Below are 14893 nucleotides of genomic sequence, written 5' to 3'. Positions count from 1 at the left end.
ACAAAATAATTATTTTGGTCCTAGACATCCAACACTCCAGTCATCTGAAGAAGTGGGCTGTGCCCACAAACGTTCATGATACCATCTATATGTTTTGTTAGTCTATAAAGTGCTACCAAACCATTTGTTGTTTTTTCAGACAAAAGAATATAAATCATCTGTGTGGAGGGTAAAAGAGAGGAAAAGACTGAGACATTAGCATTAAGTATATTGGCATGACATCAGTTTGTGTGCTGAAATGTAGCACTTCAGAATGGCAGCTACAGTATTAGTCAGAGTCCTGTTTTTATTTCACAGTTCTGCAGGCATGGAATTTGTTGCAAAATTTATCCCATTCAAGAGACTTTTACTCCAGGATCTCAGCTTTTATTAAAAAAAATTAGTCCTGATGCTTGCTGGTAACCTTGAAGAGCTGAACAGTGTAAAAGCATGCAGTGATGTCTTTCTGAGTTTGCAAAGAGCCTATAAACAGGGTGTGAACTGTTCCATCTACTAATATTAATGATGTTTTAATTCTGAAATCTAGAGATGATGATCAATGCCATATTGAAAACTTGAAACAGGATGGTGACTGTCAAAATGAACCGAACTAATTTAAAAATAAAACCCCACAGAAGCACAGTTCTGTTGGATATAATTAATTTTCATATTTATGTTTAAAAAAATTCTGACGCTACTGCATACCTTTGGTCATAGAGCATATAGATCATGTCTAGATTGTAGTGAAGGATGGGAAAGGAGCCAGCCCAGAAAGATTTCAGAGAACTCCTCTGTACATAATAATGGTTCAAAACTTGAGCCAAACCTTTCCTGAAATGCAGTATAAGTTGCAATTTCTATTTTTTAATGTACACCTGCATTAATCAGTCCCAGGAGAATAAAAATGTATTCAAATGCATCCAAGACTTCAGGGTACTTCTACAACGAAATCTTTCAAACTTTGCTCATCCCAGTGTTGAGGGAGTGTCTGCACTACAGACCTAACTTGAGTGATGTACAGTCAAGTGACTTCCCCAGTGTTAGCCCCTCATAAGGGAGTCCTACAAATCAACTGGGCTATGTCTACACTCGCGGCTTCTTGCGCGAGTAATATGCAAATGAGGCTAAGCGTGGAATATCGCCGAGCCTCATTTCCTTCCCTAATGAGCCACCGTTTTTTTCAGAAGAGGCTCTTGTGCAAGAAGGAGCGTCTACACTGCCCCTTCTTGCTCAAGAAAAACCCTCTTGCGCAATGCCGTTCGTCCTGAAAAGTAATAGGTGTAACGGCATTGCGCAAGAGGGTTTTTCTTGAGCAAGAAGGGGCAGTGTAGACGCTCATTCTTGCACAAGAGCCTCTTCTGAAAAAAACGGTGGCTCATTAGGTATGCAAATGAGGCTCGGCGATATTCCACGCGTAGCCTCATTTGCATATTACTCGCACAAGAAGCCACGAGTGTAGACATAGCCCTGCTGTGGCGTGTGCTATCAAACACTGAACACACGCCGGTGCTCTGTTCATTTGCGCATGGATCTAAGACACCAGTGGGCACAGAATGCCTCAAAGTGCTACAGTAAATACACTCCTTTAAGAACGATTTCAGTGTGTTGTGGGAGAACTTGCCTGTCCATTCTGGGGGTACTGAGAGGGCATAGCATGAGCCAGCAACTCATTAAAATAAACCAACTCTGACCTGACCCAGTTTCTGTCCACAACCTTCGTTCCAACCAATGGCAAGGCAATGACCCGTATCAAAGGGTGGGCACTAATGCAATTCTCATTTGGTAAGAGGAAACAGAACCAGGGTACAAGATTCAATAGCAGACATTTTGATGATAGCTTGTTGCCATGAAAAAGCTGTGATGTGCCTTTTTTTTTTTATTTTTTAAATCACGACTATTTTATTAACTTTGGGACTTATAGCATTTCCCTATCACCATGGAGGTTGGTATCGTCGGTTCTGTTTCTTTATCTAGAATATATCAGTTTCATGCATCTTTGGCAAGCTAGCTATTTTCAGATACTTCTGAATAACTTCAAAGTTTGGTGTAGCTGAAGTGAAGTTTTAATAATAAACAGCACATATTTCGTTAGGGAGTATTTGCTGACTTTTTAAATTGGTGGAATAGTGGGTTGCTCTTGAATCCCTTAACGTTTTTGAACCAATAACTTATTCTAAGGCTGCTGATTAATTATAGTTAACTCACGTGATTAACTCAAAAAATTAGTTGAGACCAATCACCATTTTAACCCCACTGTCAAATAATAAATATCACTTGAAATGTATTGAATATTTTTTATGTTTTTCTACATTTTCAAATAATACTGATTTTAATTAAATCATAGTAAAAAGTGCACAGTGCTCGCTTTATAATATAAATATTTGCACGGTAAAAATAAGAGTATTTTTCAATTCATCTCCTACAGGTGCTGTGGTGCAAACTCTTTATTGTGAAAATGCAACTTACAAGTGTAGATGTTTTGTTACATAACTCACTCAAACAAAACAATGAAACTTTAGAGCTTGCAAATTCACTCAGTCCTATTTCTTGTTCAGCCAATTGCTAAGGCAAAGCAAGTTTGTTTACATTTATGGGAGATAATGCTGCCTGATTATTTACAATGGCACCTGAAAGTGGAAAATAGATGTTTACATGGGACTTTTGTAGCAGGCTTTGTGAAGTATTGACATGCAGATATGCTAAACATTCTTATGCCCCTTCATGCTTTGGCTGCCACTCCAGAGGACATGCTTCCATGCTTGTGACATTAATTTAAAACAATGTGTTTAATGTGACTGAACTCCTTGGGGGAGAATCATATGTCTCTTGCTCTGTTTTTAACCACATTCTGCCATATTTCATGTTAGCAGAGGTGAGAGTAAATTGGTGCGCTGCTCTGGCAAGAAAGAGCCAGCTGGCTGGGGCAATTGGCTGCAGGAGATGTGGTGCCCTCCCAGCTGGGCTCCTGGAGCTTCCCGCTAAGCGGCAGGCAGGCAGGTTAAAGGGGCCGGTTGGGGGTGCACTCCCACATGAGTATGGGATTGCCCCAGCCCTGAGCCCCACCCCCTAGAGCGCCAGGCTGGGGGTCAATAGGGCTCCCTGACCTAAGGTTAGAGTGACAAAGGTAAGGCTTTTCAGCCTAGGTCTAGAGTTGGGGTCAGTAAAGTTCCCTGGCCTAGGGTTCAGGTAACAAAGGACAGGGCTCCATGGCTTGGGGTTAGGGTTCCAAAATAGAGCTCCCCAACTTCAGGTTAAGTTTGGAGTCAGTGGAGCTCCCTGACCTATGATTAGGGGTTCAGGTCAGTAGGGCTCCTCGACCTATTGTAGGATTACAAAGTGCTCCTTTACCTAGTATTATAGGTAGGGTAGGGTTGCCTGCTCTACCTGAGCTTTCGGTGAGTTAGGATGGCCTGTATGTAGCTCCCCAAGTTAAGATTAGGGTTGAGTCAATGGGGCTTCCTGGCCTAGAAGTTGGGGTTTGGAGGGCTCCTGGCCTGGGGTTCTGGTTGCAGTCTGGAGGGTTCCCTGACGGGCATTACCAGGGCTCTCCAGCATAGAGTTCAGGTTACAAAAGTTAGGGCTTCTCAGCCTAGAGTTGGCATTAGGGTCAGTAGGGTTCAATTCTTGCTCCCAAAATTGTGAACCCTGCAAGACTTGAGTCAGAGATCATCACAACTGGGGATCCATCTACACTAGCCCCGTAGTTTGAACTAGGGAGGCTAATGAGGGCAACTGAAATTGCTAATGAAGCGTGGGATTTAAATATCCCGTGCTTCATTAGCATGTTCCTGGGCAGTCGCCGTTTTGGAAATTGACTAGCCGGGAGTAACTGCCCGCGTCTTCATGCGGCAGCGAAACAGGAGTTCGAAGTAAACCTGTAACTCGAATTAGCTGTTACTCCTCGTGGAATGAGATTTAACAGCTAATTCGAGTTAAGGGGTTTACTTCGAACTCCCGTTTCACTGCCGTGTGTAGACGTGGGCAGTTACTCCGGGCTAGTCAATTTCCAAAATGGCAACTTCCCGGGAACATGCTAATGAAGCACAGGATATTTAAATCCCGCACTTCATTTGCAATTTCGGTCGCCCTCATTAGCCTCCCTAGTTCGAACTAGGGGGCTAGTGTAATTTGTTTTGTGTTTGGGTAGGATAGATAACAAACACTTGAGCAATACTTTGTGTTAACTCATTAGTGAAGACAGGAACTAGATCTGATTCATGTGTTTGGCCTGTTAGGGTCTTTTGTTCAGTTTCCCAGTCCTTATTTTAACTGGCTCTGAAAAGTTTCTCTTTGAAGCGACTAGAGCTGAGATCTCAAGCCGTTTTTCAGCTCAGCTCTGCAGTAGTTATACAGTGGCAAGATGACAATCCGTGCTATGGCATATAATTCCGTAGTACTGATTTAACAGTTAAAAGCTTTTTTTTTTTTTATTTTCAAAAGGAATTCCCATGACTATTGCATAAAGGATTTTGAAATGGTGTAACGCTTCTAAATACAAAACTCATGCTTAAACTTCACTGATATCTCCCTTACAGACCCTGAATGTAAAATCTTCATATTTCTCCAGATATTCTGAGTAATTTGCTGCTTACTAATTTCTTCCAGTTGGTTATATTTCTGTAAAATGTCAAATCCAGACCTGGTGTAAGATGGGGCCACTACTGCTGCAAGTGGACTTGTACTTTTTTCTACTACGTTTGAATTTTAATATCCTATCACTGAACCCTCTCTCCTGCCCACTGAGGAAATCCAATTTTAATATGAGACAAGGCCACTATCTGTGCCTCTTCACTGTGCTGTGTAGACATACCCTTCAAGTTATTTTGAAAAAACAGCCATTATTTTGAAATAACTTTACTAGCGTCTACACAAACCGCTATTTCGAAATTAATTCGAAATAGCGGAGCTCTTATTTCGAATTTGGTAAACCTCATTTCATGAAGAATAATGCCAAATTTGAAATAGCTACTTTGAAATAAGTGCTGTGTAGACACTTATATGGAAATAGGGGGCCTCCAGCCTTCCCAGGGTGCCCTGGTGGCTACTTCAGCCTCAACCAAAAACACTTCTCTCCCTCCCCCCTCCCCGGAGCCCTTAAAGGGGTTGACTCTGGCCACAGTGCCTGTGCCAGCTCCAAGCCTGCCAGCCCAGAGCCAGCAGTCATTGCCCCTGACCCAGCGGCCCCAAAACATGAGCCAGCAAGCAACTGGCAGCCAGCCCTCCACCCCTCCCCAGGAGCAGTCTGCCAGCTCCCAGGAGCCTACCAGGGCCCGGAGAAGATGGGTGCCTTCCTGGTCCAGGGTAGAGATCACAGATCTTATTCAGGCTCGGGGGGGATGCCCCCAACGTCCATGATCTCCGCACTAGATGGAGGAACGCGGCCATCTATAGCAGGATAGCTGCCAGCCTGGCCACCAAAGGCCACATGTGAACACAGGAGCAAGTTTGCATGAAAATCAAGTTGGTCTGGTGAGACCTGCAACCCTGAGCTTCCCCTCCCTCTTCTTCCCCCTTCCAGCTCCCTCCTCCCAGGTTTCTCCCACCCTTTCTTCCCCCTCTCCTGCCTCCTTTCCCCAGTCTCACCAGAGTTGCATTCCCCCACCCCAGTTTTGCTGAACAGAGTTTGTGTTCATGAAAATACATGTATTTTATTTGACATCAGGAAGAGGGGTTAGGGAGGGGTAAATGGACATGAGGGAGGAATGAGGCACAAGCCCCCAGTAGGGCAGACCAGGGAGGTGCTTAGAGGCCTCCCACAGGGCCTCCTGAATACTGACAGCCCCCCGATGGATCTCCCGGATGGCAGCCTGCAGAAAGTGCAACCAGGCTCACAGCAATGCGTCCACGAGAAGCACCAGAGTGCCAAGGAGCAGCCCTGGCTCCATGTTGCAGAGTGCTGTGGTGTCCCGAGTGAAGTCAACCAGAGCACGCAGAGACAAAATGCTTCGCTGTCCCTCATCGAGGTAGGCAAGCAATCAGGGAAACCTGAGGACTGGCTGTCCGGAGGGTCAGTCCCTTTAAGCACATGCCTCAGATACTTTGTGTGGCTGCTGCCTGAGGCTAACTCCTGACCTTATGCCCTGCTGAATCTGGTTCTGGCCGGCCTTAAATGCAATTCAGCATCCACTCAGTGTGACACGCTATTTCGAAATAGCAAAAAGCTATTGTGTGTAGATGCGTTATTTTGAAATAGTTATTTCGAAATAACGCTGTAGTGTAAACATACCCTAAGATTCTAACAGACCTGCAAAAATCTCATCCTTAAATATATTGCATCTTTCCTTCATAATGCAATTGGATTCCATGACCTCTTCCTTTCACTAATCCAGTGTCTAATGGTGTCCCTAGCCTCTGTTTCACTAGAGGTGGGTGACAGGAGAGGGAGCACGTGAGGATTACCTGTTGTGTTCCCTCTCTTTGGGGAATCTGGTATTGGCCACTGTCAGCAGACAGCATACGGGGTTGGATGGACCATTGGTCTGACCCAGTATGGCCGTTCTTATGTCTATGTATCAGGCCTTCACCTGTATGTGTCTGCTCTTGCTCTGCTGATAGCCAGAGGGATCCACTTGAGAAAATTAAAGTTTACTTTTGATCACAAGATTGAGAAACAAACTTTTAGCCATTACCAGAATGGATTGTCCAGACATTAATGCAGAGACCTGCAAATGAGAAGACCCGAGTTATATACCTGGCTCTGACAGACTTCTTGCATTCTCTTGAGCAGATCGCTTGTATCTAAGGGTGCATGTACACAGCACCCTAAATTTGAAATAAGATATGCAATTTGTCTGGCTCAATTATTAGGTGCTCCACTTTAGACAAGTAGGCCTAAACTATGAGGTGCTGGGTTCCCAAAATTTGAGATGAACCAAAGAGTGTTTTCTTGGATTAACAGATCCTCTGACTGGAGCGCCCAGTAATTGAGTCATCCAAAATTTAATGGTACTTTTGAAAAGTTCTTGAAGTTTTTTGAGTTCTTGTAGCCTGACCATCACTGTAGTGTCTGCATCTCTTTCTGTGTCTGTGTATACTGCCTTGCCTTAGTGTGCTATTATGATGCTAAATTCATTGTCTGTCCGTAGAGAGTACTCAGATCTGTAGATAAAATATGCTATAGAGCATGAAGAGTGATTAAAATGAATACTAATTTATTGTAAATATCCTTGTTCAAAATCATAACATCTTTTGTACACCATTTACAAAAAATTAAGGTTTGCTAAAGTACAAAACCTACCAAACCCATGCTGCAGACATTTTGTCCAGTGAATAACTATGTACAAATGAAGTCAACTGTGTAACTGGCAGAACCAATGGTGCTGATGTGATGGTCAAGTTTCAATCTCTCCTCTTTAATGGTGGCTGTGGCAGAACTACATTTCTGACAAAGTTGAGAAGGAGCCACAGAAATGGAAACAGTAAGACTATAGCAGCAAGAGATGTTCATCCTAAGATTCTATCGTAGATATAACCTGTCAGGCCCTGAGTGCAGATTCCCAATCAGTATTTGATGGAAGCGCTTCCTCAAAGTGTTGTCCTTCTCTCCATGGTGCCTGCACCCTCCTCTTCTCCCAGGCCGGATAATCTGATGAGGGCTGATAGTCCAGCTGGTCAAATTCATTAAGGCTGAAACGGACTGCTAGCTGGTTCACCATTCTTTTCAAGGCAAGAAAAGCCATAATGACCTGAAAGGCGAGGAAGAGGGCAAAAATGATGTGAACTGCTCGCTCCAGTGGCTGGATCGTCAGACCTTCATTAAAGAGCAAGAAGAAGATTATGGGCAACTGCAGGAGGAGACTCAGGAGCCAAAAGCCAGCCAATTCAGGAACCTACAATATAAAGACATATCTAATATCAACAGTTGCTAAAACACGGCAACTGAACAATGCAAGCCGTGTGTATACATTGAGTACATTCCAACACCACATCCTATAGAAATCCATTCTCCCTCCCTCAAAGCCTGCATATTCTATAGAATTGCTAAAAAAATAAGACTGGTAGACAGAACATTTTCAGTCTAAATTTATTTTGCAATGAAAAACTTTTTTTTTAACTAAATAAAATTGCTTACCAAAAAAGCCTCATCTTTTCTGTTCATCTTTTCTCTCATCAAACAACAAATGCCCCAAATCTAAACATTTCAATTTGTTATACTACTGTCTCATGCACCCATTCTTATGGGCATGGCTCCCAGCTGAGCTTCATCTCCCATTATTCAATGTGGCTCAACAATTCCCATGATGCATCAGCTCCCATAAATAAGTGCTGATTCACATATAATACAGTCCAATAAGCGATAGAGGATAAAAAGAGCATGTGGTACTTGAAACACAACTCTCCTGATGGGCTGTGGTTTTAAGTTCTTATGGGAAAGTCAAAATTTTCAGCAGGGGAACCCCTCCCCCCATTTTTCAGCCAGTTCAACTAAGAAATAAAGAGCCAATACATATCTAGACAACAACTATTGTGAAGTCTATTCCAAACAGATTTTTGTTTCAATTAGATGCAGGACTTCAGAGTTACATTCCATGGAAGATCATGGGCTTCCCAAATGTTCCCATCAATTATAAAACCCCTCCAAAGATGTCTTAGCCCTGCTGCTGCACACCTGGGCAAAACAGCCTGGTAACAGCAGAAGCAGAGTTACTGGTTTTCTCACTGTTCCTATCAGAACAGCCAGCCAAGTGTAATTCACTCTACCCCTATTAGTGATAGGGATAAGTGGACACAAAGTTGCATCTTTGGCAATGAAGATATTCAGCAGCTCAGGAGAGTGAGATATTCAGTGGCAGAGTAAAACTAGTGGGGACAGTTTGATTTACATCAGTTTCCCTCCATCAGCGCCATTAAAACAGCGTGCTGAGCTGAAGCAGGAAGCATGGTCATCTAGGGGCCTGATAATTTAATTCCACTTGTAACAGAGAATAAGCCAGAAGGAAACAATCAACAGAGAGACAGGAAAAGGAGACTTGCACCGAAAGTTCAGTGTCGGTATATATTAGGGATGTAAGCAACTAGTCAAGCTGACCACTCACATTTCCCCCCGCCCCTTGCTGCCTCTGTATGACAGGCAGCAAGAGGGGGAAGCAGGAGCCAGTTTAAAAGCCAGTTCCCCCCCCCAGCACTGTCTTTGCACTGCTCCTTGCCCTTCGCCCCCTCCCCCCCCCCACACACACACACTGCTGCCTAGAGGCAGCAGTGCGGTGGAGGGGGAAGGGAGGCTGTCATGCGGCAGTCTCTGCCCAGGGCAAGCCCAGGCTTGCCATAAGCTCTGCATCCCACAGAACAGCCCTTGTCCACAGCAGCCTGGACTGTCTGTGAACACACACTGCTCTGGCAGCAACCCCTATACACTAGGACCTCCTTTGGATAAGGGTTGCCGGATGCTGCACAAGCAGGGACTGAGCAAGCCCGGCTTAGTCTTGGCTCACACCAGGTCCAGAAGCTACTCCTGCTGCGGCTCTGCATTTTAAAAGCAGTGAGAGCTGCCTGACTATAACTACATTTAAAATGCAGAGCTACAGTGCGGGTAGCTCTCGGACCCGGTGCAAGTCAGGACTGAGTGCTTTCCCTTATTGACTAATTGTGTAGTCAATACAAATTGTATTGACTACACAATTAGCCAATTACCCACCTCTTAACATCCTTAGTATGTATCAGTATAGAATAGAGTTTGGTCCCTCACTTCCTGAACCAACCATCAGAGTTTCTACTCTATCCTACAATACTTCTAAGCAGACCCACCATATGAAAGAAGGCTTCCAGAGAACTGCATGAAGCTGAAGAGGATGGTTTCAGTGATGTGTGGTTGCTGGAGCACGAATCAAAGAAGAGAGAGAGGGAAAATGAGGTTGGCATCCCCAAACAACAAAGGGAGGAAGAGTTGAAATGAGGGGATGAAAGCAATAGACAAACACTGAAAGAGCATAACTGGCAGAATAGAGGCTCAGGTTAGAGAAATGTATAAAACCAAAAAGAGGGGGGGTAAATTATTTAATATGAAGATGATTTTAAAATGGGGTGTGCTGTTTCTCCACCCCCACAATGTAGAAAGACTAAATTATGGTCACTTGTTTGTTCTAGCAGGTTTACAAAAGCCAGGTCTGAATCTGTGCTTTGTGAAGTTCAGAAACAAAGGAACCCACTGCTCACTTGTGCAAAGTGACCAGCTCCTTTAGCACAAATGACAGAGAATTTACCTAGGGCCATGAACCCCACTTCAAGTCCAATTAATAAGTTCTACTTTATCAGTGAATGTAACTGTGTGGTGTCTGTAATCCAAAGCCTCATATTCAGCCCTCTAAGGCTCCTGAACGGATGTTCAGAGGTCAACAGAACATACCTTCTCCTGCAGATTGCCCATATATCCAAGATACAGTCGGATGGCCTCAATGAGAGAGACTATGACGATGACTGTGACCAGGATGAACTTGTAGTAATCTGGCAAGACTGGGTACTAGAGAGAGGAAGAAAGTAAGAATTCCATGGGGCTGGCATGTGCTATTGCTATTTTATACAGCTCTACAGAAGCTCATGGAATTTGCATTCTGGAAATTCATGCAGCACTGTCAATATTCCTGAAAGTTGACAAGCCGTTGCCCCTGATTTTTCAATCTGCCACCCAACCAAACCTGTCACTAACTCTGTCACAAATTCCTGCACCTCCAGATACTCAGACATTTCCACTAAGCTATTGCACTCTATTAAATAACATTTGCCATGTGTGGGTTGAAGGAAATGAGTAGATGGGCTGAGTATTATATTACTCTTGCAGACAGTGTAAGGAAATAAAATTCAAACAGGCAGCACAGATGTTGTAGGGGATAAGTCCCCTCAGGACTTACCTTCAGCTGGAGCATGACCACACTGCTTACCCACCAAAATGGGAAAAAGTAAAGGTTGAAATAGAGGGACATCTGCAATGGCAAACTGGCAACTATTTCATTATCTAGAGAGCGAGAGAAATCATCATCACCCAAGGTCTGTATCAGACATTATATTTCCTACATAGAGCAGAGAAAGATGCCTCTACTTTAAGAGAACAACTTCAACTCATTAATGGTTGGATTCTGAGATCAACCAAGTTCATCATTAAGCATATGTCAAAGTGGCCAGAGGAAGAATTTTTCTACATAATTCCCTACCGTATTCTAAACAATCTAAGTGTGATGGGAGTATACAAAGAAATAAGGAAGGTGTTAAGCAGAGGAGGTGCTCAAAAGGAGAGCAATAGACAGTGGAGGTGAACTGACTTGTACTCTTAATTCCTGATGCCTGACTGTAGCAATGTGATAATGCTAGGCCTTTTTTTAATGGGACTAAGTGACCATATATATTTGATTATACTCAAATTAAAACTGATCTCTACAAATCAGAACGCAAGCATGCTGATGGAGAAGCTTGCATCGCTTGGTCTCCATGCAATCTTTCTTCTGCACAGAAAATTCTAGACTCCAGCAATGTCAATCCAATATGCTTTTTAAAAAGGGGCAAATTTGAATGTACATTACAGAATGAGGAGTTACAAATCAAACACTATGAAGAGAAGAAAATTAGCTGCTAAACCTCAGAAAAACAAAATACTGACCCTTGGAATACTATGTAGGAGGTAAAGTTCTACAGTGTTTAGAGTTTGCATGTAAATTCCAAAAACAAAACAAAAATATACAACCAGACCCAGATACAAAATAAGTCCTAAAAATGAGAACATCAGGAATGGTTTTGTTTCAACTGACAAGTTTCCTTCTTTCTTTGTCCAATGGATTGATATCACATTAAATCTACTTGAATTAATTATCAGTAAACTGACTGTTGGAAGTTCCCCCCCATTTCTCAAAGTGCAGCCCATAGAAGTATCCACAAGTACCATGGGTTTGTGCATGTGGAAGTTCCTCCTTATGATTGCCTCACCTGTAAGTCCTGTTACGTGTCCCTGGTTCAGCAGATCCAATTCAAACACCCAAACCATCAGTTACATGTGGTGGCAGTGAGAGTCTGATTTATTTTACGTCCTGGAGTGCTTTGTGCTTTTCAGATGAAATATGCTAGGTGGTGGTATAAAATATCTGGCAAGTTACACCGAGTGCCTGGCTGAGTGTGAAGGGATGGTAGTATTTTCACAGAAAGGCACAGAGGCTACGTCTAGACTGGCATGATTTTCCGCAAATGCTTTAAACAGAAAAGTTTTCTGTTAAAAGCATTTGCGGAAAAGAGCGTCTAGATTGACACAAACGCTTTTCTGCAAAAGCACTTTTTGCGGAAAAGCATCCATGCCAATCTAGACGCGCTTTTGCGCAAAAAAGCCCTGATCGCCATTTTTGCAATCGGGGTTTTTTTGCGCAAAACAAATCTGAGCTGTCTACACTGGCCCTTTTGCCCAAAAGGACTTTTGCCCGAACGGGAGCAGCATAGTATTTCTGCCAGAAGCACTGATTTCTTACATGAGATCGTCAGTGTTCTTGCAGAAATTCAAGCAGCCCGTGTAAACAGCTGGCAAGTTTTTCCGCAAAAGCACCCGCTTTTGTGGAAAAACTTGCCAGTCTGACACAGTCAATATGTTTTGCCCTGGGCTGATGTCCAATGGCATCCCAACTGGTTTAATAGTTTGTGGTGCTTTTCTTAAAGCCCCAGCTTCTAGAGTCCTGGGATTGTGAGAATCTCAGCTTTTATTTTTTAGAGCTTCCGATCCTTCCTGGCTGCTAAGAAAAGCTGCCACAACCAAAGAAACAACCATCCCAAAGCAAACCCCTAATCATGCGAAACCCAAAGGCAAAGACCCCATAGTCCTCGTTTAAATCTCAGGATTTTGATGAGGGCCTCTTGAGCTCCAGGGGGGATGCCTGACCTGGGATTTTTGAACGGGTGGGACTGGCAGCACAGCCTAGCTCCCAAGCTGGGGTCTAGCCCCCCAGCAGGCAGGCTCACAGCCTGGGGAGCGGTACCTAAGCCAAGCCGTGGAGCAGGAACAGGGGGGCTGAGGGCGGAGACGATGCATTAGCGCAGCTCTCACTCCCGCGAGCCCGGGGATGCTCTGGCACCCGCAGCCCCGGGGACGCCAACGCGGAGCCACGTCCCCAAGCCACGGCGCAGCAGGGAGGCCCCGCGCGGCGGCTGCTGCCACCCCTGGGGCGGAGGGAGGGGGGAAGCTGCCGGCGCAAGGCAGCGCGCGCCCCCTTCCCGCCCTTTGAGCGCGGGGACGCGCTGTCCCATCCGCCCAGTCCTAGCCATAGCCCCGCTACAGCGACGTTGGCGCCGCCATCTTCGTTCCTGGCAGCGACCCTCTGCCCCCCCACCTCTCTCCCTTTGAGGATGCCGCCGCCATCTTTGTTGCGGGCAGCGCAACCAGGCCTTACCCAGGCTGCCGCCGCTCTCTCGGCGCTCCGGGCCGGTGCGGTTGTTGTCGCTGAACACAGACCGGCTAAAGGAGCCGAGCCGCCTCCTGACCGGATCCGGCAGCGCCATGCTGGCCGCGCGAGGGGCAGCCAACCCGCTGCCATGGCAACTAGCGATTCGAGCATGCGCAGTAGCAACCCGCGAAGCCGCTACCCTGACTGTGCCCCCACCAACCCCAGCCAGGGCAGGAAGGGAGGGGTCGCTCCTGTCCCAGGCCCAGGGCTCCTGCTTGCTGCCAGCCCCAAAGCAGAGCCCCAGGCCTATGGGTGGGGGCCAGTGCCAAGTGTGACAAATTGTGTACAAGAACTTATTTCCCCATTTTATAATCTACTACATTTTGAAATTCCAATATTTGCATAGAAAAATATAGCCTGTGATTTCAAAACACATGTAGAAACAAGTTTAGTCATTAAATCATATGTCTAGCCAGGTTGCCAGATGGTTTCAACAAAAATACTGGACACACTTGACATGACATCACAATCCACATTTCATCTTATTTAGAAAATACTGGACACTTATAGTTCTCAATTTGTTTCCTGAACAGAAAGTTAAAATACTGGACTGTCTGGTTCAAAACGGGACGCCTGGCAACCCTCTCTAGCCTTTCCCCCCATGCTCTCTGGCAGGGCACCCCCAAGAGGGCATCCCTCTGTGACGGCGCGTTGGGGGTCCCCCGTCTCCTGCACCCCGAAATGGCACAAACAGACTGCACCAGCCGGTGGAATAGAAGAAGTTTATTGCCTCTCCAGGATACAGCACAGCACAGATGTAATCTGGTCACAGAGCTGGGCTAGGATGCCTCAGGCCCCCTTGAGTTGGGGGGAGACTGGGCCCCTAAACTCCAGCCCCTCTCCCTAGGCTGTCTCCTCCATGCTCACAGACCGCAACTAACTAACTCTCTTCCAGCCCTGCCCCCCAGCCAGGGCAGCATTCCACCTTCCTTTGTTCCTCTCCATGGGGGGTGTCTGGCCATACTGGTTTGCATAGTGACTCATCCTGTTTTGCTGGGTCGTGGTACCCACGGGAGCCAGTGGGGGTTACCCCAGAGCCAGCAGCATAGAAACCAGCCAGGTACCCCCACTACGTCACACCCTCCCTGCCCAGTATTCCCTGGGCCCAACTGAGCCTGGCATGTGGCTGGTTGCAATATGTGGCGTACCCACCATGGCCATCCCACAGCCTGTTTTTTTCACACAATGTCCTGCTGACCCAGATTGGTCCTGTTTTGGGCAGGGGGCTGGACTTGATGACCACCTGAGGTCTCTTCCAGCCCTATGAGTCTATGATTCTATGACTAGGGATGTAATAAAGCAGTCGATTAACCCTTAAACCGATAAGCAAAAGCTAATAGGTTAATGCTATAGACTACACACATTTCTCTCCTCCACCCCTTGCCAGTAAATTTTTTAGCAGGCTGACCAGCAGCCCATCTCAGTCCTGGCTTGTGATGGATTTGAGACCTACCCCTGCTGTGGCTCTGCATTTAAAGTGTATTAGGAGATGGGCAGGCGGTAGGGGT

At 45.5% G+C, this 14893-nt stretch overlaps 1 protein-coding gene across 4 annotated transcripts; it reads right to left on the bottom strand.

The window, feature by feature from the left end:
- Positions 1–7108: 7108 nt before the first annotated feature.
- On the bottom strand, positions 7109–13504 carry TMEM17 (transmembrane protein 17). Of its 4 annotated transcripts, none has more exons than XM_006114069.4 (5): positions 13332–13504; positions 10824–10927; positions 10322–10435; positions 9724–9790; positions 7451–7664 (listed from the first exon to the last, which is right to left on the bottom strand). In XM_006114069.4, exons 1-5 carry the CDS (start codon positions 13438–13440, stop codon positions 7600–7602), a joined length of 459 nt encoding a protein of 152 aa, XP_006114131.1. In that variant the 5' UTR covers positions 13441–13504; the 3' UTR covers positions 7451–7599. The 4 variants fall into 4 exon arrangements, with proteins under 4 accessions (XP_006114127.2, XP_025035968.2, XP_006114131.1 ...); XM_006114070.4 differs by lacking the exon at positions 7451–7664 and adding an exon at positions 7671–7808; XM_006114065.4 differs by lacking the exon at positions 9724–9790 and having other exon boundaries at positions 7109–7808; positions 13332–13498.
- Positions 13505–14893: the final 1389 nt, after the last annotated feature.

This window comes from Pelodiscus sinensis, chromosome 3 (genome assembly GCF_049634645.1).
Source record: "Pelodiscus sinensis isolate JC-2024 chromosome 3, ASM4963464v1, whole genome shotgun sequence".
Taxonomy (NCBI): domain Eukaryota; kingdom Metazoa; phylum Chordata; order Testudines; family Trionychidae; genus Pelodiscus; species Pelodiscus sinensis.
The sequence above is the reverse complement of the archived record's forward strand: the minus strand, read 5'-3'. Positions and strand labels throughout refer to the sequence as shown.

What these genes read in the sequence shown, in the direction of transcription:
- TMEM17 (XM_006114065.4), bottom strand. Translation starts at nt 13,440, where the DNA reads ATGGCGCTGCCGGATCCGGTCAGGAGGCGGCTCGGCTCCTTTAGCCGG. An exon ending in TGGTCATGCTCCAGCTGAAG is followed by an intron (nt 10,436 to 10,823) that starts GTAAGTCCTGAG and finishes TCCTCTCTCTAG; the next exon opens with TACCCAGTCTTGCCAGATTA. An exon ending in TGGGCAATCTGCAGGAGAAG is followed by an intron (nt 7,809 to 10,321) that starts GTATGTTCTGTT and finishes TTTATATTGTAG; the next exon opens with GTTCCTGAATTGGCTGGCTT.